Source organism: Rhinoraja longicauda, chromosome 2 (genome assembly GCF_053455715.1).
Source record: "Rhinoraja longicauda isolate Sanriku21f chromosome 2, sRhiLon1.1, whole genome shotgun sequence".
Classification (NCBI taxonomy): domain Eukaryota; kingdom Metazoa; phylum Chordata; class Chondrichthyes; order Rajiformes; family Arhynchobatidae; genus Rhinoraja; species Rhinoraja longicauda.
Window position 1 is genome coordinate 16,842,227 of NC_135954.1, and position 26,769 is coordinate 16,868,995.

At 42.5% G+C, this 26,769-nt stretch overlaps 1 protein-coding gene across 1 annotated transcript in view; it reads left to right on the plus strand.

The window, feature by feature from the left end:
* Positions 1 to 26,769, plus strand: part of LOC144601431 (collagen alpha-6(VI) chain-like) — a 349,228-nt gene that overhangs the window by 154,973 nt on the left and 167,486 nt on the right. The window contains exons 14-24 of the mRNA XM_078413544.1: positions 2,902 to 2,973; positions 3,070 to 3,096; positions 3,195 to 3,239; positions 3,324 to 3,377; positions 4,761 to 4,823; positions 10,647 to 10,712; positions 10,835 to 10,888; positions 11,455 to 11,490; positions 12,633 to 12,695; positions 20,774 to 20,836; positions 26,242 to 26,304. Of these exons, the coding sequence (XP_078269670.1) occupies positions 2,902 to 2,973; positions 3,070 to 3,096; positions 3,195 to 3,239; positions 3,324 to 3,377; positions 4,761 to 4,823; positions 10,647 to 10,712; positions 10,835 to 10,888; positions 11,455 to 11,490; positions 12,633 to 12,695; positions 20,774 to 20,836; positions 26,242 to 26,304 (606 nt within the window). The remainder of the gene's footprint in view (positions 1 to 2,901; positions 2,974 to 3,069; positions 3,097 to 3,194; positions 3,240 to 3,323; positions 3,378 to 4,760; positions 4,824 to 10,646; positions 10,713 to 10,834; positions 10,889 to 11,454; positions 11,491 to 12,632; positions 12,696 to 20,773; positions 20,837 to 26,241; positions 26,305 to 26,769) is intronic.

The following is a 26,769-nucleotide window of genomic DNA, read 5'->3' on the forward strand; positions in this document are numbered from 1 at the left end:
GAGAAAGCTGGAAGAGAGGAGGGGCAGGACCAGCTTGTGGAGTCTCTTCCCTTCAACCATGTCGCACAGTTTTAGAATGTAACATTAATTGAATTTTTCAGGATTTTTTGTATTTGACCATCGACTCTGTGCTAATGTAACCGGGTCGCTTGATGGCTGCTCTGTTTGAAATTAAAAGACAAAGTCCAGTTGTTACTGTTTAAAGGCACGCTAGGAACAAGGCTTTATAAAGCCTATGCTCTGTACTATCACGATATTTTCACCACAATGTACTTTATTTTTGGTTGTTATTCCAAACGTCTCGGATTATTGTCAACTCAATGTTCATCCTGCTGTTTTTGGTTTTTACTATAACCTCATGCATAACAAATTCTGACCATGGTAAGAATTTCCTTTTAGACACAAAATGCTGGAGCAACTCAGCGGGCCAGGCAGCATCTCTGGAGAGAAGGAATGAGTGAAGTTTTTTGTCCAAACCCTTCTTCAGACTCTGTTCCTTATCTTCAGAGATGCTGCCTGACCCACTGAGTTACTCCAGCATTTTGTGTCTATCTTCGGCTTAAACCAGCAACTGCAGTTCCTTCCCACACATTCCGTCTGCTCCACTGCGAAATCTCCTCAAGGTATGTCTACTTTGAAGAATTTTATTCACAAAATGCTGGAGTAACTCAGCAGGTCAGGCAGCATCTCAGGAGAGAAGGAATGGGTGACGTTTCGGGTCGAGACCCTTCTTCAGAAGTTCTCCTCCTCTCTCTCAAGAGAGTTCAGGAGTTTGAAGAAGGGTTTCGACCCGAAATGTCACCCATTCCTTCTCTCCAGAGATGCTGCCTGTCCCGCTGAGTTAGTCCAGCATTTTGTGTTTATCTTTGGTTTAAACCAGCTTTTTCACTTTCCTCCTACACACTAAGAATTTCCTTTTAATCTTTTCCCGTATCCCAGCTATTACCACTTGTTTGAAGGCAATTTCATTTGTTTTTTTAAAATCCATATTTACTCTCCTTCTGATATTTGTTTGGCAATTGTCAAACACTGCTGCAGATGTGAATTCATGGATCCAATTTTAACTCAGGGAAATAATCAGAGCAGATTTTAAATTTAATTTTGAAGTTTATTTGTAATTATCTCTGGCCTTCAAAGGCATCCAATAAGTAAGAGTAAAATAACTTCTAAATGACAAGCAATGAGGTTCCCTCCAACACCCAACTCCAGCTGTGATTGCCTTACTCTGTGTGGAGGTAATGGTACATAAACTGATGAGCGGTGGGTGAGTGGTGCATCTCTGAGTGGTGCATAAACTGATGCTGTTGAGAACTAGCTGCTCTTTGTCATCTGTCCCCCAGGGAGGAGAGCCAACTATATTAGCCTCTGGGAGAGCAGTGGACCTGCTGATGGTGATTCATGCTGGTAAAAGCAAGACACTGAATTGCATCAAATTCAGCATTGCAGCCCCAAAAAGGTTCAAAATGCAGCTTAAAATACTATCCATTTTTGGCCCATTATTAATTTCTGAGACTCTCTATTGAATTATGTGTAAAGACTAACTTGTCTACTTAAGTTTTAGAATGATAGTGTGATAGAAATATACAGCATGGAAACAGGCCTTTTGGTCCAACTCTGGCTTTGCCGACCAAGTTACTCACTTACTAAAATAGTCGAAAATAATCGGACAGATACATGGAAAGGAAACATTTAGCGGGATATGGATCAAATGCGGGCAAATGGCACCAGCTTAGAAACATAGAAACATAGAAAATAGGAGCAGGAGTAGGCCATTCGGCCCTTCGAGCCTGCACTGCCATTCAATATGATCATGGCTGATCATCCAGCTCAGTAACCTGTACCTGTCTTCTCTCCATACCCCCTGATCCCTTTAGCTACAAGGGCCACATCTAACTCCCTCTTAAATATAGCCAATGAACTGGCCTCAACTACCTTCTGTGGCAGAGAATTCGACAGACTCACCACTCTCTGTGTAAAGAAATGTTTTCCAATCTCGGTCCTAAAAGACTTCCCCCTTATCCTTAAGCTGTGACCCCTGGTTCTGGACTTCCCCAACATCGGGAACAATCTTCAGAGATGGGTATCTTGGTCAGCATGGATAAATTGGGCCGAAGGGCCTGTTTCTGTGCTGTAAGACTCTGACTTTAGGTGCTATGGAGCAACATGGATTCACACATTTGAGAGTGGGCCCTGCAGACTAGAACAAACCCGACCTTGAAAATAAACTAACACATCCCCTGATAAAAGCTAAAAGAAGATAAAAACATAATAAATTAAAATAGGAGGAAGCTATTTGGCTTCACGTGCTTTCATAACCATTCCAAAAATCAATGCTGAATCCCTTATCTCAGCACTAACCCCATATCCCTTGACACCCTTAATGTCTAAAAATCTATCAATCACAAAACCGTTTAAACAATTATAAAATACTTACAAAATTTAAAGTTATTAAAAAAATTTAAAGCAGATAAAAATCTGAAATATTTTTTCCAAAATTTGAAGTATGTATTTAGTAAATGTACAGTGGCAGAGTTGGACTGGTATCCAAGAGACACAAGATACTGCGGATGCTGGAATCTTGAGCAAAAAAAACAATTGCTCGGGGAACTCAGAAGAAGAGATCCGGCCTGAAATGTCGCCTGTCCATTCCCTCCCTATACTCTGCCTGATGCGGAGTGTGTGGAGGGATACGCCGGGTCCCCATTGTTCTTCCCCCCTCCCTCACGACGGTCCCCCTACGCCGGGTCCTCCTTTGTTCCTCCCCCCGGCAGCGGCGTCCACACTTCCACATGGTCCATCCTCGTCAGTCATCATCACCACCGCACGATTTTTCAAATATTGATTTGAGATGATTTTTCAAATATCTTGCTCTGTTAAGATCAGGTTGACTTGTTTATTTAGGGAGAAAGAGGCTCGCATGGATACAATGGGACTCGAGGAGGTGACGGATGCCCTGGTGGCAGAGGCAGCCAGGTGAGAGGTTACTCTGAATCTGCTGCTCGCTTCAGTGACATTTTGTCAAATACATGTACTTTCAATTTCATAATCATATTCAATTTCATATTTCAGGGCAGAAGAGGTTATCATGGGAAGAAGGTAAATATGATGCAATAAAATTATCTTGATTGAATATTTTCTTTAAGCACATTTTGAAATTTAATAGCGTACTAAATCTCAACATTCTACTGCTACAGGGGAATGATGGTGACCATGGTACTGACGGAATAAATGGAGAGCAGGTATTTATTTTCAAATGAAGATTTGCACAAAGAGGTTACTTACAAATATATGATGCATATTAATTGACTGCTGCGTTCTTACAGGGAATCCAGGGTACTTCTGGAGATTCTGGCGTGAAGGGCAACAGCGGTAAACCGGTAAAACATTAAAAAAAATATTTAGCCATTGTCTTAACCAGGTTTGTACTATTTCTTTGTGAAGACCTGACCTGCTTGAATAGATGCAGAATGATCTCAACCACATGTGCAGGATGTGCAATACACTGATCTTGTGTTCTGAACCCTATGTTTTAGTGTTATTGCTGTCTTCAGCTATGAATCTTCCCCTGCATGGTGGACGAATCGACATTTCTTTAATGGAATAATTAAACTTTAAGCCAATTTGCTGTGTGAGTAAGATAGCATGAGCTGCACGATTGAAACTCAAAGATCAGCAATAGACAATAGATGCAGGAGGAGGCCATTCGGCCTTTCGAGCCAGCACCGCCATTCAATGTGACCATGGCTGATCATTCTCAATCAGTACCCCGTTCCGGCCTTCTCCCCATACCCCCTGACTCCGCTATCCTTAAGAGCTCTATCTAGCTCTCTCTTGAATGCATTCAGAGAATTGGCCTCCACTGCCTTCTGAGGCAGAGAATTCCACAGATTCACAACTCTCTGACTGAAAAGGTTTTTACTCGTCTCAGTTCTAAATGGCCTACCCCTTATTCTTAAATTGTGGCCCCTTGTTCTGGACTCCCCCAACATTGGGAACATGTTTCCTGCCTCTAACGTGTCCAACCCCTTAATAATCTAATACGTTTCGATAAGATCTCCTATCATCCTTCTAAATTCCAGTGTATACAAGCCTAGTGTATACAATGCCTGAACCCACTTTAGATGTTCCTGCCGAGCAGCATATTTGCATATTTTTACAATCTTTATATAAAACATAGGAGCAAAGCTTTAAATTGCACGAAGTAAAACAAGATTCAAGTTTATGGTATGGGTATGGGTAATTAAAATATCATTTCATAGGTCCATTATAATGAAAATTCCAGAGAACTATATTTTTCATATCTCCATTCAACAAGTTGTTTATTCTTTCAACAAATTACATGTATTACTTATCCCAAACTGCCCAGACCCTCCAGTCCAGACTGAATTGTTTGTAAAAAGAATGTTTGCTGTATTTATTAACTATGATCTTGATGCTAGGATCAGGTGTATTTAACAACAGACTTGGGTGAGCTACGGTCCATTTTTTCCCTTCTTCATTCTGTGACATTGCAGAATGTTTTTCTTTGATTCTGCAGGTGGAATGAGAATCTCTGAAGATGAAACCTAATTGTCATTTAGCCACACAAATCTGTTGGATTTCACGCATGTTATAATTACTAATGAATGTTAGTGGATTATGTTTTTCTTCTCTCATGGGTGTGCGTCCTATTTTTAGACACTGGAATTTTAAATAAGTTGAATTCAAAAGCTGTGATATATTGATTTCTGAGAACTAATATTGCTTGCCTTCATTTCCAGGGTAGAAAGGGGAAAAAAGGAATTCCAGGTGATCGTGGAGAGGCTGGTTCACGTGGAAACCCTGTAAGTGTTCCTCAGAGAAGAACTAATTCCTTGGTAGATTACCAAAGCAATTGATTAACAAGGCAAATACAAGTCTATTGTAAAAAAATGGAGCAGTGCCTGAACAAATGTAATACAGAAATATAGCTCTCTCTTAGAACTTGGAACAAGATTAACTGCAAACCCTTAGGAAAGGTGCTTACAATCAGGTATTGACAGTTAGCATTTTATCATTCTTCCATTCTGGTTTAGACGTGCATGCGGATTTATTTTATAGGATGCACCTGGTAAGACTGAATTTCTGGATTAAAAAAAATATATATATATATAAATGTAACCAAAAAAAATTCCAGAAATTCAGTCTTACCAGGTGCATATATATATATACACATAGGCTATTCAATGAACTTAATAAATTTAAAAATGTGTTGGAGTTTTTACAATGGGCAGGCCTGTTTTCTGAACCTTACTTCTCAATCCATACTCTGTTAGGTATGTCAGACAACTGATGAAACCATTGAATTAGAATTTCATACATAGCATATTTACACAATTCCATTACATTTGTGATAATGTAGGAAACTGCCTGTTCACAAAATACATGTTGGGTTATAGACAATAGACAATAGACAATAGACAATAGGTGCAGGAGTAGGCCATTCAGCCCTTCGAGCCAGCACCGCCATTCAATGCGATCATGGCTGATCACTCTCAATCAGTACCCCGTTCCTGCCTTCTCCCCATACCCCCTCCTTAAGAGCTCTATCCAGCTCTCTCTTGAAAGCATCCAACGAACTGGCCTCCACTGCCTTCTGAGGCAGAGAATTCCACACCTTCACCACTCTCTGACTGAAAAAGTTCTTCCTCATCTCCGTTCTAAATGGCCTACCCCTTATTCTTAAACTGTGGCCCCTTGTTCTGGACTCCCCCAACATTGGGAACATGTTTCCTGCCTCTAATGTGTCCAATCCCCTAATTATCTTATATGTTTCAATAAGATCCCCCTCATCCTTCTAAATTCCAGTGTATACAAGCCCAATCGCTCCAGCCTTTCAACATACGACAGTCCCGCCATTCCGGGAATTAACCTAGTGAACCTACGCTGCACGCCCTCCATAGCAAGAATATCCTTCCTCAAATTTGGAGACCAAAACTGCACACAGTACTCCAGGTGCGGTCTCACCAGGGCCCGGTACAACTGTAGAAGGACCTCTTTGCTCCTATACTCAACTCCTCTTGTTATGAAGGCCAACATTCCATTGGCTTTCTTCACTGCCTGCTGTACCTGCATGCTTCCTTTCATTGACTGATGCACTAGGACACCCAGATCTCGTTAAACTCCCCCTCCTCCTAACTTGACACCATTCAGATAATAATCTGCCTTTCTATTCTTACTTCCAAAGTGAATAACCTCACACTTATCTACATTAAACTGCATCTGCCATGTATCCGCCCACTCACACAACCTGTCCAAGTCACCCTGCAGCCTTATTGCATCTTCCTCACAATTCACACTACCCCCCAGCTTAGTATCATCTGCAAATTTGTCAAAGAGAATAATTAGCTGTTATATATTGAACAGAATTTCTGCAAAACCCCTGGGGATGCAACTCTGAGGGTCTTTCTACTTCAATATAAATTTTTGATTAATGTATTTGAAGGATTTAATAGGATCAAGATCATTGTCCTTTGTGATTGAGTCTAGAATAAGGAACCAATAGGGCTAGGCTAATCATGGTCCATGTCAGAATTAATTTCTTTACACACAAGGTCAAAGAAAATGGTACTGAGATGGGTGGAGGGAAAGGTAGTGCAGAGGAAGGACTTGGACAGGTTGGGAGAGAGGGCAAAGAAGTGGCAGATGGAACACAGCGTACCAAAGTGTGCTGTCGTGCACTTTGGTAGTAGGAATAATAGTGTAGACTATTTTCTAAATGGGGAGAGAATTCAGAAAACGGAGGAGCAATGGGACTTGGGGGTTCTGACGCAGGATTCCCAAAAAGTTAATTTGCAGGTTGAATCGGTAGTAAGGAAGACAAATGAGGTGTTAGCATTCATTTCAAGAAGGCTAGAATATAAAGGAGGGATATAATGCTCAGGCTTTAAGTTAGACCACATTTGGAATATTGTGAGGAATTTGTGGCTCCATATCTGAGGAAGGAGGTGCTGGTGGTGGAGAGGATCCAGCGGAGGTTTACGAGAATGATCCTGGGGATGATTGGCTTAATGTATGATGAGCTTTTGATGGCTCTGGGCCTGTATTTACTGGAGTTTAGATGGATGAGGGGGAAACCTCATTGAAACTTACCGAATGATGGAAGGCCTGGATAGAGTGGCTGTGGAGAGGAGTTGAGCATCTAGGACCAGAGATCATAGCCTCAGAACAAAAGGATGTCATCAGAAAGAAGATGAGGAGAAATTTCTTTAGCCAGAAGGTGGTGATTCTGTGGAATTCAGTGCTACAGACGGCTGTGGAGACGAAGTCTTTGGATATTTTTTAAGTGGAGATTGACAGGTTCTTGTTTAGTAAGGGTGTTAAAGGTTACAGATAGAAGGCAGGGGAATACGATTGGGAGGGAAAGATAGATCAACCATGATTGAATGGCAGGAGTAGACTCAATGGGCCGAATGGCCTAATTCGGCTCCTATGACTTATGAACTTGCAGGCACATGAAGGAATATAGCAGAAATCTAGGACATTTTGGGACAGGAGAAGGTATAAAATTACTGAGTATATATTTTGAAATCACTAAAGCGTAAGACTTATTGGCCTGGCAACTGCTTTCTGGCATCTCCATAATTTTAGTTTCCTGCATACTCTCCATCTACTGTGAACAACAGGAGCTGTCTCCCGCTATCATCATCACTCCAAGGCTTTCATTCCTCTCAAGCCCACTGCTATTATCCTGCATGTATACCACAGTATTCCAATGGATCTATTCAGGCACTTTAAATGAAATGCTGGGCAGCTTTTAATCAGCTCAATAACACCATGAGTTTGCCTGGGCCTCATTTAACCTAATTCCCATCACACACACAAAGCATACTTTTGCACCCACCTCTCTAAAGAAATCTTAATCAAAATCTTAACCTCACTGGCACAGAGGTAGAGCTGCTGTCTTGCAGCGGCAGAAACCCAAGTTCGATCCTGACTATGGGATGCTGCCTGTACGGAGTTTGTACGTTCACCCTGTGACCGTGTGGGGTTTCTCTGGTTGCTCCGGCTTCTTCTCACATTCAAAAGATGTGCAGGTTTGTAGTTTAATCGGCTTCTGTAAAATTGTAAATTGTCCCTAATGTGTGTGGGCTCGTGCTAATGTACGGGGAGATTCTTGATTAGTACGGGTGTCAGGGGTTATGTGGAGAAGGCGGGAGGGATTCTGCTCCTATCACTTGTGATCGTTGGTTGGCGCGGACACGGTGGGCCGAAGGGCCTGTTTCCGCACTATATCTCTTGTCTAAAGTCATCAATTATGAGGGCAATAGTTTGCTTAGTTTGACATTGGTTAACTCTCCTGCTCCATATTGCTCGGGAAGCTGATTCTTTGTTTGTTTAATATAAGAAAATAACTGCAGATGCTGGTACAAATCGAAGGTATTTATTCACAAAATGCTGGAGTAACTCAGCAGGTCAGGCAGCATCTCAGGAGAGAAGGAATGGGTGACGTTTTGGGTCGAGACCCTTCTTCAGACTGATGTCAGGGAGGCGGGACAAAGGAAGGATATAGGTGGAGACAGGAAGATAGAGGGAGATCTGGGAAGGGGGTGGGGAAGAGAGGGACAGAGGAACTATCTAAAGTTGGTGAAGTCAATGTTCATACCACTGGGCTGCAAGCTGCCCAGGCGAAATATGAGGTGCTGTTCCTCCAATTTCCAGTGGGCCTCACTATGGCACTGGAGGAGGCCCATGACCGAAAGGTCAGACTGGGAATGGGAGGGGAAGTTGAAGTGCTCGGCCACCGGGAGATCAGTTTGGCCAACGCAGGTGTTGAGCGAAGCGATCGCCAAGCCTGCGTTTGGTTTCACCGATGTAAATAAGTTGACATCTGGAGCAGTGGATGCAATAGATGAGGTTGGAGGAGGTACAGGTGAACCTCTGTTTAAGATTATTTTCCTGGTTGATGCAGACACTTGGAGTCATGTGATTAACACCGTACAGTGATGCAACAGAATCACTCTCTGCTCATGAAATGGAGGGGTTTTGAGTTTCACTTGTCCTGTCTTCCTAGCTGATGGTTCTCAGATAGCTCCAGATCCAAAGAGGCTTAAAGTAGTTGTGAGCTCCATTAGTTCAGACAAAGATATACTAATGTTCAATCTTTATGAGGTAATTGACACTTCCACGAGAGAGTGTCAATTTTGTCTCCGAGTGTCTCTAAGGAAAATCACAGATTTCTGAAGCACAAAGACTCATTAAGAACAAATATTATGAAACAATCACTCTGTTTAGAGATACAGCGTGGAAACAGTCGCTTCAGCCCACTGAATTTATGCTGACCAGTCATCACCTGTATGCTAGTTCTATCCTCTACACTGGGGACAATTTAGTGAGTCCAACTAACCTACAAACCTGCACATCCTTTGAATGTGGGAGGAAACTGGAGCACCCGGAGGAAAAACAGCGAGAACATACAAACTCTGTACAGACAAGCACCGACCGGTAGGCAGAATTGAACCCAGTTCTCTGGCGCTGCAAGGCAGCAACTCTACCGCTGTGCCACGGTGCCACCCCCAAATTGTCCATATATAGTGAGAGGATGTCTCACTTTTAAGAGCCTCCTATCTGATTTCTTGTCTGCCTTCATCTTTATGGTTTAAAAAAAAATTACACTACGTTCACTGTGCAATGTTAAGCAGAACTCAGAGAAAAGTAAAATAGCAGACATCCCCACACAGACTCGAAACAATAATTAATGCTATGCTGACAGAGAAAACTATACTTGAGCATATGTAATGTTTTCTCCATTCTATACTATCTGTAGAGAGATTGATGCAGCCTCTGTTACCACATCAGTGGTGGCTTTAATTGCTGGCAAATGAAGAATAAGTTCATAAGTTATAGGAGCAGAATTAGGCTATTCAGCCCATCAAGTCTACTCCACCATTCAATCATAGCTGATCTATTTTTCCCTCTCAACCCCATTCTCCTGCCTTCTCCCCATAACCCCTGACACCCTTAATCTTACTAATAAAATAGAATGGCCGGCGTGGGGGGTGGTGGTGGGAGGGTAGGATGATGAGATGGCTCCCCCATTATTCCCGTTATGTCCCAAAATGGATACATTCCATTTTAATATATTTTTATTAAACTGCATTCTTTAATGGTGCACTTTAAATGAAATGCTGGGCAGCTTTTAATCAGCTCAATAACACCATGAGTTTGCCTGGGCCTCATTTAACCTAATTCCCATCACACACACAAAGCATACTTTTGCACCCACCTCTCTAGAGAAATCTTAATCAAAATCTTAACCTCACTGGCACAGAGGTAGAGCTGCTGCCTTGCAGCGGCAGAAACCCAAGTTCGATCCTGACTATGGGTGCTGCCTGTACGGAGTTTGTACGTTCACCCTGTGAACGTGTGGGGTTTCTCTGGTTGCTCCGGCTTCTTCTCACATTCAAAAGATGTGCAGGTTTGTAGTTTAATCGGCTTCGGTAAAATTGTAAATTGTCCCTAGTGTGTGTGGGCTCGTGCTAGTGTACGGGGAGATTCTTAATTGTTGCTTGCTTGCAAGAAATAATGCTTTTCGATGAATCTGTTGGATCTCAGGATTTTACTGAGCTAGCCGCGATCATGATTTTGATGACGTTTTCATGAGTTTGTGTTTGGTGTTCCTTTTGTAGGGTGATCGTGGGGCTGACAGAAATGTTGAAGGTCCACAGGGTGAAAAGGGAAACCCAGGCCAAGTGGTAAATTGCCTTCATTTGTCTTTGCAGTTGAATGTAGCTACTTACAGGCTGACAATGTACTGATCTTGGTCTTTGTGGACTGAAACATTGCACAGCAGTAACAAGGACGTTTTCTTTTCCAGGGTAATCCAGGAAGCATTGGCATTTCAGGAAAACGTGGAGATGCAGGATACCCTGTAAGGAAGTTGACAGTTTCATTTGACAAACCTGCAGTTCCACAATATTCATTTCCTTCAACTGTTACTGTTCAAATTAAATACATTATTTCACATTTATTGAAAAGAGTGTGATGTAAATAGAGAAAGATGATTGCCATTTTATTATTAGAAATATATTTCCTCTGTTAACTTAAAACTGTACGTGGCTCTAAAGTTCAATATTTGATGCATAATGCTGTTAATCAATAAATATTTTGGTTAGCTTTGAATAGCTTAGTACCATACATTCAGTGTTTGCATTAATACTAGTTTAAGTAGTGCATGGGGACTCTTGTATACAGGCTCTGTAAAGGAGGCAGCATGCATAACAGAATGATGCCTGGTTTAGGTGGAATTGCAAGTAGAGGTTTGACAAACTTGGATTGTTTTCTCTTGAATGGTGGAGGCCTAATATTCTCATTTTTACCATGTATGCAGATTGTACATAAAAAGGGGAGTGCTGTTTCTTTTTCATGGTAAACAAGCATAGATTTACAATTGGAATAAGAAACTAATGAGAACATTACATTTCCCATCTTGTTTAGGGTCCTGACGGAGTGAGGGGACTACCTGGTGCAAAGGTGAGATTTTGCTTTTTTAATTTCCTTGATTGCAACGTTGACACAGCATACAATCGGAAATCAGGCTGGCAAAGTGGAGGATAGTCCGAGAATCATCAAAGAGGTAGATAGTGGAGAGCAGTGCTGAATTACTATCTACCTCTTTGATGACCCTCTGACTATCCTTGATCGGACTTTGCTGGCCTGACCTTGCACTAAACGTTATTCCTTTATCATGTATCTATCTACCCACTGTAAATGGATCAATTGTAATCATGTATTGTCTTTCTGCTGCCTGGTTAGCACGCAACAGAAGCTCTTCCCTGAACCTCAGTACACGTGACAATAATTTAACCTTAACTGAGTTCAGTGAGATTATTATGCATTTATTTAGTTAGAAACAATTCCCATTTCAAGTTGATTGGTATTGGTTTATTACTGCCACGTGTACCAAAATATAGTGAAAAGCTTTTTGTCTTGTTTGTCTGCTAGCCAGTTGAATCATTCTATACAAGAGTGCAGCTAAGCCGTACACAAGCACAACAGATAGTGCAAAGAGAAAAATGTCAGAGTGTAGTTTAGTGTTACAGCTTTAGAGCACTACATTTACAGAGAAAGTGCAGGGTCAGCAATGAGGTGGATTGGAAGATCAGGACTACACCTTTAGCTTATGAGAGGACCATTCAGTAGTCTGATAACTGCGGGGAAGTAGCTGTTCCTGAATCTGGTGCTACCTGCTTTCAAGTTTTTGTCCAATGGGACAGGGTTTAAGAGGGAGTGACTGAAGTGAAAATGATCCGTGATAATGCTGGCTGTTTTGCCCAAGGCAGCATGAAATGTAGATAAATGTAGATGGAATCAATGGGGGATGAGTTAGACTGGGCTACATTCACAACATTCTGCAATTTCCTTGGGTGGCGATACTGCTAAACATGTTGCATTCTGATAGGATGTTTTCTGCAGTGCACACGCTGAAATTGGAGAAAAAGACAGGTCTCTGTTAACTCTGTTTTGATTCCTACAGATACTGCTTGACCTTTTTGATTCACCATCGCTGTTAATTAAGATTGTGTTTGAAGTAGCCTAATTTTAAATAATTCCTAGTTCGGAATAATATTTAAAAGGTATTCGCAGCGTTAACTAACACTTTCCTCTTTGCGCAGGGTTCCCAAGGAGCCAAGGGTAAAATAGGTCTCACAGGCGATCCAGGAATCCGAGGCTCGCAGGTAGTCAACAGTAGCATTAAAATCTATGGTATTGTGCATTAAATATTCACACAACAGTTTAATGAAACATTTTTTTCTGACAGATAAAAATAATACTGAGCTTCGATTGCTTTTCTAAAGTTTAACTTTTGCAATGCCCTTGGTATTGGTTTGATATATTTTGTTTTAGTTCAATGAGTTGTGTCAAAGGGCCTGTTTCCACGCTGTGTGACTCTATGACTCTATGGGTCACTCAATAGTCAATAGTCAATAGTCAATAGTCGTTTATTTGTTACATACACATAAATGTGTAGTAAAATGAAACATTACCCGCAGTTGAACAATAAGACCAATAAGATTAATCAATAAAAATGCAATAACACATACAATCACAACTAACACCAAACAAAAAGAAACATCCATCACAGTGAGTCTCCTCCAGTCCCTCCTCACTGTGATGGAAGGCCAGAATGTCTTTTTCTCTTCCCTGCCGTCTTGTCCCGCGGTCAGGCTGTTGGAGTTGCCACGTCGGGGCGGTCGGGGCTCCCGATATTGAAGCCCCCGCTGGGCGGTGAAAAAAAAATCCCGCGGCCTATTTCAGGCCGCGCCGGATGGTGAAAGGTCCGCGGCGGGCCGACCCAAGCCCCGCGATTCGGGGCGGGCGAACACGTTGCCTCTGCCGCTGCCGGAGCTCCCGATGTCGGCCCCCATCCAGGGGCCTGTGGGCTTCCGACGTCCACGCGGCCCGCGCCGGAGCCTCCGGAGACGAGTCGCAGCCGTTCCCGCAGCATTTGCAGGCAGCCAGCGCCGCAGGTGGTGAGTCCGGACCGCGGACTCTGCGAACCAGAGACCCAGGTGGTCCCAGGTGCATGGCCGGTGGTAGGCCGCAACGGGAACGGAGACACGATACAGAACAAAGGTCGCGTCTCCGTTCTGGAGAGAGAATGTTACAGTTACAGTTCCCGTTCCCTCCCACCCCCACCCAAAACATAACATACAACACTACATCATATTAACATTACAATTGAGACAAAAACAACAAAAAACACAAAAGACAGACGGACTGCAGGCAAGCCGCAGCTGCGACGGCAGCGCTGGCTCCTCACATTGAAGGATTTTGCCAAGGGTCCTCTGGTTGAAAAATAATGAAGGTCACTCACTGTCTTTGGGGGGTGACATCTAAGTAAGTTGTGACACGGGGTCTCTTGTTTTTAATACTAGTCTTTGCATCACCAGCCTGCACATTGGATTACACAGCACTCACTTTATAATTGTAGCGAAGGTGATGGTGGGTGGTATGTACGCTTACATTCCGCACCAGAATAATCACTACAGTGGTGAAGACTCATCAGCCCACACTTGTAGCCTGTGATCAGAGTCATTAGGCCTTTGCACGTACAGGTAGAGTGCACAACTGCAGCAAAAGGCCCACTGCTCTCTATAATTGGTAAATCTTAAGGTGTACACACCTATCACACGCTCGCTCCTGTGCTACTCCCCATTCCTTCCCCTCCCATGCCACCCCACACCCTCACCCCTCCACTCCTGCACTCTGCCAATGGCTCTCTTTTACCATCCATCAATGTCTTTCAGCTTCCCTTTGCCCACTTACTCTCAACGCCTAACCCTTTCTCACGACTTCCTCCCTTGTCACGTTCAAGCTTATCACTACATGTGGTCCTCCCCTTTTCATGAATTCATAAGTTCATAAGTTATAGGAGCAGAATCAAGCCATTTGGCCCATCAAATTTACACTGCCATTCAATCATTGCTTTATCTTTCCTACTCAACCCCATTCTCCTGCCTTCACCTCGTAACACCCTTACTAATCACAAATCTGTCAATCTGTGCCTTAAAATTACCCAAAGACTTGGCCTCCACAGCAGTCTGTGGCAATGAATTCCACAGATTCACCACAGTCCGACTGGAAATTCCTCCTCATCTCCTTTCTAAAGGTACGTCCTTTTACTCTGAGGCTATGGGCCTAGACTTTCCCATTCCCACTAGTGGAAACGTCCCCTACACATCCAGGAAGCATCCTGTCCATGATTAACTATGTCTCATCTCAATACACTTCCACTCACCTAAGCATCATCACTCGATTATTTCCAAATACTCCCCCTGTTGAGGAGGCCGGAGCTCAGAGACCAGAACCACTAGTCCCCATCTCTTCAATTTTTGTCCCGATGTTTCTTTCTCTTCTCTCCGCCGCCTATTGCCATCCATTCCCACTCTTGGTGTTGACCAAGTTACCATACCCTCCAGAAATTGGAAGGTTACTCCAGTTGCATTTGGCACACACAACTGTGCAATATAAACAAAACTTGGACTTCAAAGTGACTTGTGCATCCCATGCGCAAGAATATCTGATGGGGGCCCAGTCTCTGATGCAATCAACCTAGCACTTCTTTTCCAAAACCTCACTGTCTCCCTCCGTCTCGCTCACTCACTTGCAAGAGCATTACTATCAGGTTACAATACTACAGAGATTACGTTACTGGGCTAGCATCTAGAATTCTGGGCCATTGATCCAGAGACATGAGTTTCAATCCCAATAGGACACATTGAAGATTTAATTTCAAATAATTAAACAAATCTGGAATTAAAGTCAGTAGGTAAAGATTGAATGACTGGATTGTTATAACAATCCTTCCAATTGAGCAATGTGTCCCAGTCTGGCCGAAATGTGATTCTTAACCTACTAACATGTTTTATATCTACATACCTCCACATTCCACGGGCAATGGATTCCTAATGACACAGAAGGAATACATTTGACTTAATATGTCCATTCTTGATCATAATTCCCTGTAACCCATTATTTTTCCCATACTCAGGACTCCACCCTGATTGTCCACTTCCAACGTAGGTGTCATTTATAGCCATCAATTGATCTGCTATTGTCCAGTAAATGTAAGCATATGGCTCAAGGTATCTTACCATTACCCATTGGCTTTGGTGAGATTCAGTGTCCTTAAAGCTATTTTTTTTAGAAAATGATTGAAAAATACAGTGGTGAGAGAGTGAACAACCGATTTAGTTTGGTTTAATTTAGGGATACAGTGTGGAAACAGGCCGTTCGGCCCACCGAGTCCGTGCCGACCAGCGATCCCCACACATTAACACTAAACTGCGCACACTAGGGGCAATTTTACATTTGTACCAAGCCAATTAAGTTACAAACCTATACGTCTTTGGAGTATGGGAGGAAACCAAAGATCTCGGAGGAAACCCACGCCGGCCACGGGTAGAACGTACAAACTCCATATAGACAAGCACCCATAGTCAGGATCGGACCTGGGTCTCTGGCACTGTAAGGCAGTAGCGCTATCACGACGCCACAGTGGTGCCACAACAGATAGCAGTGAAACTGTTAACAACAGGCTAAAAATATGGAAGTGCAACTAGCTGATATTTTAGATGGAATTTACATTTGATTAAGTTCTGTCTTAAAGTAAATAGTATTGTGCCTGATAATAGTTTATGCAAGTCTCGCCCATAATAATGCTGCTGCGTGAACTGTTACACTTCCCTGCTATTTACTGTTGCTGCCCCTGGGGGAAAGGATTCTCGGTTCAGCAGATAAATTAATTGAGTTGAGACATGCCCATGCTGAATTTAATGCATCCATTTAACTCAATGATCTATTCTTGATAAGGCAGCCAAGGACAAATAGTTTCAAATTCACAACTCAACTCTATTATCCTTACTTTCTGGAAACTAGAATCTACACTGACTGAAATAATGCAGCAATAACATAGAATCATGGAGTGATACAGTGTGGAAAGAGGCCCTTCGGCCCAACTTGCTCACACCGGTTAACATGTCCCAGCTACACTAATCCCACCTACCCGCATTTGGTCCATATCCCTCCAAACCTGTCCTATCCATGTACCTGTCAAACTATTTCTAAATGTTGGGATAGTCCCTGTCTCAACTACCTCATCGGGCAGTTTGTTCCATACACCCACCACCCTTTGTGTGAAAAAGTTACCCCTCAGATTCCTATTAAATGTTTTCCCCTTCACCTTAAATGAACATGCAACAAAACATTGGCTATGTAACTCTAGAAATGTGTAAAGCAATTAATTTAACTGAACTTGTCATCTTTAAACCAATGCTAAACTCAAATTTCACTGTTCATTGGTACATGTGACAATATGACCTTGAAACCTTGAAACTGTCCTTTGGTTTAAAGAGGTCCTGTGTATGGTGAACTTGGTCATGTTGCTTGTCATTAACTGAAGTTAAAATAAATATTTCTACTTATCTTTAAGATACAAGAAAATAATATGGTTCAAATTCAGTAGATTAGAAATTCCTTTGAAAAAAAAAAGTACCATTTAACATATAACATATAACATATAACAACTACAGCATGGAAACAGGCCTGTCCGGCCCTACCAGTCCACGCCGACCATTCTCCCTGACCTAGTCTCATCTACCTGCACTCAGACCATAACCCTCCAATCCCCTCCTATCCATATACCTATCCAATTTACTCTTAAATAATAAAATCGAGCCAGCCTCCACCACTTCCACCGGAAGCCCATTCCATACAGCCACAACCCTCTGAGTAAAGAAGTTCCCCCTCATGTTACCCCTAAACCTTTGTCCCTCAATTCTGAACCCTTGTTGGAATCTTCCCCACTCTCAAAGGGAAAAGCCTACCCACGTCAACTCTGTCCGTCCCTCTCAAAATTTTAAAAACCTCTATCAAGTCCCCCCTCAACCTTCTACGCTCCAAAGAATAAAGACCCAACCTGTTCAACCTCTCTCTGTAGCCTAAGTGCTGAAACCCAGGCAACATTCTAGTAAATCTCCTCTGTACCCTCTCCATTTTGTCGACATCCTTCCTATAATTTGGCGACCAGAACTGCACACCATACTCCAGATTTGGCCTCACCAATGCCCTGTACAATTTCAACATTACATCCCAACTTCTATACTCGATGCTCTGATTTATAAAGGCAAGCATACCAAACGCCTTCTTCACCACCCTATCCACATGAGATTCCACCTTCAGGGAACAATGCACAGTTATTCCCAGATCCCTCTGTTCCACTGCATTCCTCAATTCCCTACCATTTACCCTGTACGTCCTATTTTGATTTGTCCTACCAAAATGCAGCACCTCACACTTATCAGCATTAAACTCCATCTGCCATCTTTCAGCCCACCCTTCCAAAAGGCCCAAGTCTCTCTGTAGACTTTGAAAATCTACCTCACTATCAACTACTCCACCTATCTTAGTATCATCTGCATATTTACTAATCCAATTTCCCACACCATCATCCAGATCATTAATGTAAATGACAAACAACAGTGGACCCAACACAGATCCTTGGGGCACTCCACTAGACACTGGCCTCCAACCTGACATACAATTGTCAACCGTTACCCTCTGGTATCTCCCATTCAGCCATTGTTGAATCCATCTTGCAACCTCACTATTAATACCCAACGATTTAACCTTCTTAATCAACCTTCCATGTGGAACCTTGTCAAATGCCTTACTGAAGTCCATATAGACAACATCCACAGCCTTGCCCTTATCAATTTCCCTGGTAACCTCTTCAAAAAATTCAAGAAGATTAGTCAAACATGACCTTCCAGGCACAAATCCATGTTGACTGTTTCTAATCAGGCCTTGATTATCCAAATAATTATATATATTGTCCCTAAGTATCTTTTCCATTAATTTTCCCACCACAGACGTCAAACTAATAGGTCTATAATTGCTAGGTTTACTTTTAGAACCTTTTTTAAACAAAGGCACAACATGCGCAATGCGCCAATCTTCCGGCACCATCCCTGTTTCTAATGACGTTTGAAATATTTCCGTCATAGCCCCTGCTATTTCTGCACTAACTTCCCTCAATGTCCTAGGGAATATCCTATCAGGACCTGGAGACTTATCCACTTTTATATTCTTCAAAAGTGTCTGTACCTCCTCTTCTTTAATCCTCCTAATTTCCATCACTACTCTACTTGTTTCGCTTACCTCACATAATTCAATATCCTTCTCCTCGGTAAATACCGAAGAAAAGAAATTGTTTAATATCTCCCCCATTTCTTCCGGCTCAGCACATAGCTGTCCACTCTGACTCTCTAATGGACCAATTTTATCCCTCACTATCCTTTTGCTATTGACATATCTGTAGAACCCCTTGGGGTTTACTTTTACATTACTTGCCAAAGCAGCCTCATATCTTTTTTTCGCTTTTCTAATTTCCTTTTTAAGATTCCTTTTACATTCTTTATATTCCTCAAGAACCTCATTTACTCCCTGCCGCTTATATTTATTGTATATCTCCCTCTTTTTCCGAACCAAGTGTCCAATTTCCCTGGAAAACCATGGCTCTTTCAAATTATTATTCTTTCCTTTCCACCGAACAGGGACATAAAGACTCTGTACTCTCAAAATTTCACCTTTAAATATCCTCCATTTCTCTATTATATCCTTTTCATAAAACAACAATTTCCATTTCACTCCTTTTAAATCCTTTCTCATCTCCTCAAAATTAGCCTTTCTCCAATCCAAAATCTCAACCCTTGGTCCAGATTTGACCTTCTCCATAATGATATTGAAACTAATGGCATTATGATCACTAGACCCAAAGTGCTCCTCAACACATACCTCCGTCACCTGACCCATCTCATTTCCTAACAGGAGGTCCAACACTGCCCCTTCTCTGGTAGGCACCTCTACGTATTGCTGCAAAAAACTATCCTGCACACATTTTACAAACTCCAAACCATCCAGCCCTTTAACAGAATGTGATTCCCAGTCTATATACGGAAAATTGAAATCACCCACAATCACCACTCTGTGCTTACTACTAATATCTGCTATCTCCTTACATATTTGCTCTTCCAATTCTCGTTCCCTATTTGGCGGTCTATAATACACTCCTATAAGTGTTGCTAAACCTTTCTCATTTCTGAGTTCCACCCAAACAGCCTCCTTAATCGAGCCTTCTAGTCTGTCCTGCCAAAGCACTGCTGTGATATCCTCCCTGACAAGCAATGCAACACCCCCACCTGTTGCCCCTCCGATTCTATCACATCTGAAACAATGCACCACTTGCAACGCCCAATTTTAATAATCACAGCTTGAAAATTGCTTTGAGTGCCATGTCCTTCATACGCAAGCTATGCTGTATATTCTTATCACGTCTGCCAATAAATCATTACATTAGTTTATAATGGAATAGTTTATAGTTGGGCCCAAACCTCTCCTGCATTGGTGCAGCACCCTCTCCTCCTCCACTCCCCTCTCCCCCTCCTCTCCCCCCTCTCCCCCTCCCTCCCCCTCTCCCCCTCCCTCCCTCTCTCCCTCTCTCCCCGTCCCTCCATCCCCCCTCCCTCCCTCCGCCGCCTCCCTCCTCCCTCCCCTCCTCCTCCCCTCCCCCTCCCTCATTCCCCCCTCCCCCTCCCTCATTCCCCCCTCCCCCTTCCCCTCCCTCCTCCTCCCTCTTCTTTTTCCCCTCACCTCCACTCCATCCCCTCAACCCCCCTTTATCCTTCCTCCTCCCCCCCTCCCTCCCTCCCTGGGAGATAGATTTAAACGTTCAAATGTGAATAACTTAAAAAATATAACATCAATTTCAATAAAACTACTTGCGTTACAATTAAAGAGATGACGGTGAGTAAGGTGGGCCTAAAATTGTCACGCTATCATGTACCGATTTGGCTGTAGTTCAATCACAAACAAACAAACAAACGAGAGTTTTAGTATATAGATTACAAATATATGAACAGTCACCGCTTGGTACAATATGATGTTTGTACCATTGCCTCACTAATTAATTTTTAAGTGGTCATAATTAAAATGGAGAGAATACTTTTTAGCCTTTGATACTTTCTAATAACGTTTTTGGGAAAAGCAAAAAAACAAAACAGCTGCAGGACATACAATGTTTTACTTTAGATTCGCAACTAGACAAGAGCATCAGCTGGGGAAAACTAAGACTGGTTTTCATCATGTTGATTTAGAACAGGCCCACTTCTTTGCCTGGAGATGTATTGCTGCCGAGTGTGCTATCACTGCAGTAAACCTGCCCACTACAATTTTGACATGCCTTTTCTTGTTATAGGGGGAACCAGGTTCTATTGGAATTCCAGGTCGAAAAGGAGAACTGGGAGTTCGAGGTCGACAGGTTTGTAGTAAAACTGAAACATGGCTTGATGGCGAGGCTTCATGTGGTTTTTGGTCAGATTTGTGAAATTATAATTATTTGGCTGCACCATTATAACGAGGAAAATTGTGGTATTGCATGATGATTTATTAACTCAATATGAGTGTTTACAATTTACAGTCATTGTGAATTGGCTGTCATTCAATGACTTGTCATTTGTGTGTTTAAAGGAAAATGACTATTTTTGCACTCACTGATTACAAATTACTGTGCAAATAATAAAACGTTATTGGACGCCAGTCCAGAATTTCCTTAAAATACATAAGATCTACGTTAAAAAATTCAGTGCTTCAAATTGATGTACACGTGTACGAGTCTCTGTTAAATGGCTGTGAAAACCCAGATGGTGAACAGGAAGCAAAGACCAAAGAGTGGAAGAAAAGTGGAATCAGAGCCAAAGGTGACTGAGTGTCAGATAGTAAGACAAAGAAAAGAAGTTAGATTGGGAGAACGTAGACGCAAGGAACTGCAGATGCTGGTTGACAAAAAAAGACAGTGTGCTGGAGTAACTCAGCAGGTCAGGCAGCGTTTCCAGAGAACATGGATAGGTGACGTTTCAGGTTGTGACCCTTCTTCAGACTGATCAGTCTGAAAACGGGTCCTAACCCGAAATGTCACCTATCCATGTTCTTCAGAGATGCTGCCTGACCTGTTGAGTTACCACAACACTTTATGTCTTTTATTACAGTGTTTTAGATGGTGTGAACACCAATAAGAAATGAGTTTTGGTGGATGCTGAAGTTAAACAGGATATGTTATTTACACTGTGACATCTGTGTTAAAAGATCTAACTTATGAAACTCTGTGGTAAGTCCAATAATATCAAATTTAATGCTGTGAAGAATTCCATCACCTTCCTACACTCTCGTTCTCACTGGCTATCCATTGTGCCGTGGACAATAAGAACACGTGCGTCAGGCTGTTGTTCATCGACTACAGCTCAGCGTTCAATACGATCATTCCCTCTAAACATCATCAAACTCAGGGAACTGAGTCTCTGCTTGTCCCTATGTAATTGGATCTTCAGCATCCGCAGATTACAATTAGTATGAATTGTTTACAACCCTTCCAGCTCTATCAGCATAAACACAGGAGCACCTCAAGGCTTTGTGCTCATTCCTCCGCTCTACCCATCACTGTGCAGCTCGAAACATCACCTATTTCTTTTCTCCAGAGATGCTGTCTGACCCGCTGAGTTACTCCAGCTTTTTGTGTCTATCTGCAGCTCCAAAATCATCTTTAAATTTGCCGATGATATCACAGGTGTTGGACAAATAATGGGTAATGATGAGTCAGTGTACAGGAGGAAGATTGAATAGTGCCAGAACAACAATCTTTTTCTCAAGGTTAAGAACAAGGATCTGATAGTTGACTTCAGGAGGAGAAAGCCATGGATCCACTAATCCTTCCTCACCAACAGAATGGTGTTGGAGCGAGGGAAGAGCTTCAAGTTCCTGGGCATGCGTGCATGTCTCTGAGGATCTGTCCTGAATGCAGCATATTAATGCAATCATAAAGAAAGGCTTCTTAATGCTTCTACTTCCTTAGAAGCTTGAGGAGATTTTGTATGTCACCAAATACTCCAGTAAACATCTACAGGTGTTGATAGAGAGCATACTGACTGGTTGCATCAAGGCCCAGCTCGGCTACTCGAATGCCCAGGAGCAAAGGAGGTTACCAAAAGTGGTAGATCTGCTCATCACTGCTCTCAACTATTGAAGGGATCCATAGGAGCGGCTGCCTCAAAAAGAATGAGACAACGCCTCAGCCATGATCACGGTGAATGGCAGTCCTGGCTCGAAAGGCCGAATGGCCTACTCCTGCACCTATTGTCTACAACATCCTGCAATATCCTGGCCACGCTTTTATTTTTGCAAGTACCATCGGGAGGAAGGTGCAAGAACCTGAAAACCATGACCACCAAGATTAGCTTCTTCGAAGCAGCCATCAGGCTCATCAACACTACACAATTTAGCTGATTTAGCTGCTATAATCTTCTACGGACTGTGTCTTTGATTGCACTACGGATTTAGGTTTTTGCACTATTATGGTTAACTAATATTATGGTTATTAATTTATTGGATTTTTGATTATGTTACATTATCTGCATGTTATTGCATATACAGGCCTATTGAGCTGTAGCAGTAAGAATGTCATTGTTCTGTGGTTGGCACATTTGACAGTTAAACACTCTTGACTCTAACTCATTCCAGACTTTCATTTACCCAACCTGCTAGAAGGAGAAACACTGACATCTGCTGACAAAATATGGTATTGAACGAGGCGTATTTCCATTCCAGAAATTTAACTTTGTTCTCAGGCATTAGTCCATTTAGTCTTTGTCCAGGATTAATAGACAATAGGTGCAGAAGTAGGCCATTTGGCCCTTCGAGCCAGCACCTTCATTCAATAGACAATAGACAATAGGTGCAGGAGTAGGCCATTCAGCCCTTCGAGCCAGCACCGCCATTCAATGCGATCATGGCTGATCACTCTCAATCAGTACCCCGTTCCTGCCTTCTCTCCATACCCCCTCACTCCGCTATCCTTAAGAGCTCTATCCAGCTCTCTCTTGAAAGCATCCAACGAACTGGCCTCCACTGCCTTCTGAGGCAGAGAATTCCACACCTTCACCACTCTCTGACTGAAAAAGTTCTTCCTCATCTCCGTTCTAAATGGCCTACCCCTTATTCTTAAACTGTGGCCCCTTGTTCTGGACTCCCCCAACATTGGGAACATGTTTCCTGCCTCTAATGTGTCCAATCCCCTAATTATCTTATATGTTTCAATAAGATCCCCCCTCATCCTTCTAAATTCCAGTGTATACAAGCCTAATTGCTCCAGCCTTTCAACTCACACGACAGTCCCGCCATTCCGGGAATTAACCTAGTGAACCTACGCTGCACGCTCTCAATAGCTAGCTGCACGCCCTCAATTCATTGTGATCATGGCTGATCATGCACAATCATTACCCCGTTCCTGCCTTCTCCCCATATGCCTTGACTCCGCTATCATTAAGAGCTCTATCTAACTCTCTCTTGAAAGCATCCAGAGAATTGGCCTCCACAGCCTTCTGAGGCAGAGAACTCCACAGCTTCACAACTTTGTGAAAAAGTTTTTCCTCATCTCCGTTCTAAATGGCCTACCCCTTATTCTTGAACTGTTGCCCCTGGTTCGGGACTCCCCCAACATCGGGAACATGTTTCCTGCCTCCACCTACAAGTTTGCAGATGACAGCACTGTGGTGGGCCGCATCACGAACAATGTCGAGACAGAGTCCAGGGATGAGATGGAAAATTTAATAACATGGTGTCAGGACAACAACCTCCCCCTCAATGTCAACAAAACAAAGAAGCTAGTTATTGATTTTAGGAAACATGCCCCATTCAGCATCAATAGTGCTGAAGTAGAAGTGGTTGAGAGCTTCAACTTCCTTGACATTAATATTACCAACTTTCTGACGGGGACCAACCACATTGATGGAGAACCAAGAAGGCACTCCAACAACTCCACTTCCTTAGGAGATTGAGGACATTCAACTTCTACAGGTGCAGCATAGAAAGCATGCCGTTGGGTTGCATCATAGCTTGGTTTGGGAACAGCTCTGCCCAAGACCACAAGAAATTGCAGAGTTGTAGATGTCGCCCAGTCTATCACACAGACTAGATTCACAATCATGGACTCCATCTACATTTCACGCTGCTGCCGAAAAGCAGCCAACATAATCAAAGACATAAGAAAATAACTGCAGATGCTGGTACAAATCGATTTATTCACAAAATGCTGGAGTAACTCAGCAGGTCAGGCAGCATCTCGGGAGAACTTGTCCCACTCCAGTCATTCCCCATCAAAGACTTGTCCCACTCCAGTCATTCTTTCTTCTCCCTGCCCCTGACTGGCAGAAGGTACTAATGCTTGAAAGTGCTCACTACCAGACTCGGGAACAGCTCCTTCCCCTCTGTTATCAGGTTTCTGAACGGTCCTTCCATAAGCTAGAGTACTGTCCAGTTCACCTCTAACCCATAGCAGACATTGGACTTTGTCTATGAAACTCATGCACTACAATGCAGAGAACTATGTTCTGCACTTTGTATCTTCTCCTTTGCTCTATCTATTGTATTTGAGATAGACATTGAGAGATACATATTCATGTATAGTGGTATATGAACTGATTGAACGTAGACGTAATAATAGTAAACCTAAACCTAAACCCTTTGCTGAAGTCAACAATAGCTCCTTGTTCAAGCTAAGGTTGAAAGCAAGATTGTCACCATTCAATCAGATTATCAATCACCCTCATGTCCACTGACTCTCCATCTTCTCCCCTCTTCTTCCCTCTCCAACTGGGCAAAAAGTATAGAAGTGTAAAAACGCACTCCTCCAGATTCAGGGACAGTGTCTTCCCTGCTATTATCAGGCAACTGAACCATCTTACCAACAACTTGAGAGTAGTCCTGAATCTACCTCATTTGAGACGCCCGGACGATCTTTGATCAGTCTTCACTGGCTTTATGTTGCACTAAACGTTATTCACATTATTCCCTTTATCATGCATCTGTACACTGCGGATGACTCGATTTTAATCATGTATTGTCTTTCCGCTGACTGGTTAGCATGCAATAGACAACAGACAATAGGTGCAGGAGAATGCCATTCGGCCTTTCGAGCCAGCACCGCCATTCACTATGATCATGGCAGATTATCCACAATCCATACCCCGTTCCTGTCTTCTCCCCATATCCCTTGACTCTGCTATCTTTCAGAGTTCTATCTAATTCTCTATTGAATGCATCCAGAGAATTGGCCTCCACTGCCTTCAGAGGCAGAGAATTCCACAGATTCACAACTATCTGGGTGAAAAGGTTTTTCCTCATCTCCGTTCTAAATGGCCTACCCCTTATTCTTAAACTGTGGCCCCTGGTTCTGGACTCCCTCAACATCGGGAACATGTTTCCTGTTTCTAGCATGTCCAATCCCTTAATAATCATTAAGATCCCTTCTCATCCTTCTAAATTCCAGTGTATACAAACTCAGTCGCTCCATTCTTTCAACATATGACAGTCCCGCCATCCCAGGAATTAACCTTGTGAACTTACGCTGCACTCCCTCAATATCAAGAACGTCCTTCCTCAAATTTGGAGACCAAAACTGCACACAAAAGCCTTTCTCTGTACTTCGGTTACACAAGACAATAAACTAAACTAAACTAAACTCATCATTACCCGTTATTTGCCCAACAACAGTGGTATTGTTGGTGAATTTAAAGATGGTATTGGAGCGTTTCTAACACAGTGATTTATGGATTAGATTTATTTAGAAATTGTGCAATAAGTAGTTATAATTGACGTTTATCATTCCTCTGGCAGGGCCAACGTGGAAATCCAGGACTTGAGGGAATAATTGGAGACAATGGTCGAACAGGGAATACTGTAAGTTATGTTGTATTATTTATCTACCATAACAGGGTCACCAGGGAGTGGACAGACTGGAAATGAAGGATGTAGGTTTGGTTGGGGATAAGATCAACATTGACAAATTTCCAAGGAGAACAAGAGATGGAACTAAAAAGCATGATAAACTTGAAAAGAATCAGGGCCATGTAAAGTTGGAAGCATTACATTTGGGCCAGTACGTCCAGTGATTAAAAAAGAAAACTGCATTATAAATCTTAATGCAATCCAGAGATCAAAAGATCTACTGTGCATTGGAAATACCAGTTATATCAGTAGATGGGATGAAATAATGTGGAAACATTTATTCAGATAAGATCATTTGGAAGCAAAAAAGTTGACAGGCTCATTAGAAATAGAGGAATTGTGAACCAAATTGGAAGATGATTAGAGAAGGAAATCCCTAAAGTAATGAGAGGCAATTTTGGGCAAGAGGTTAGAAAG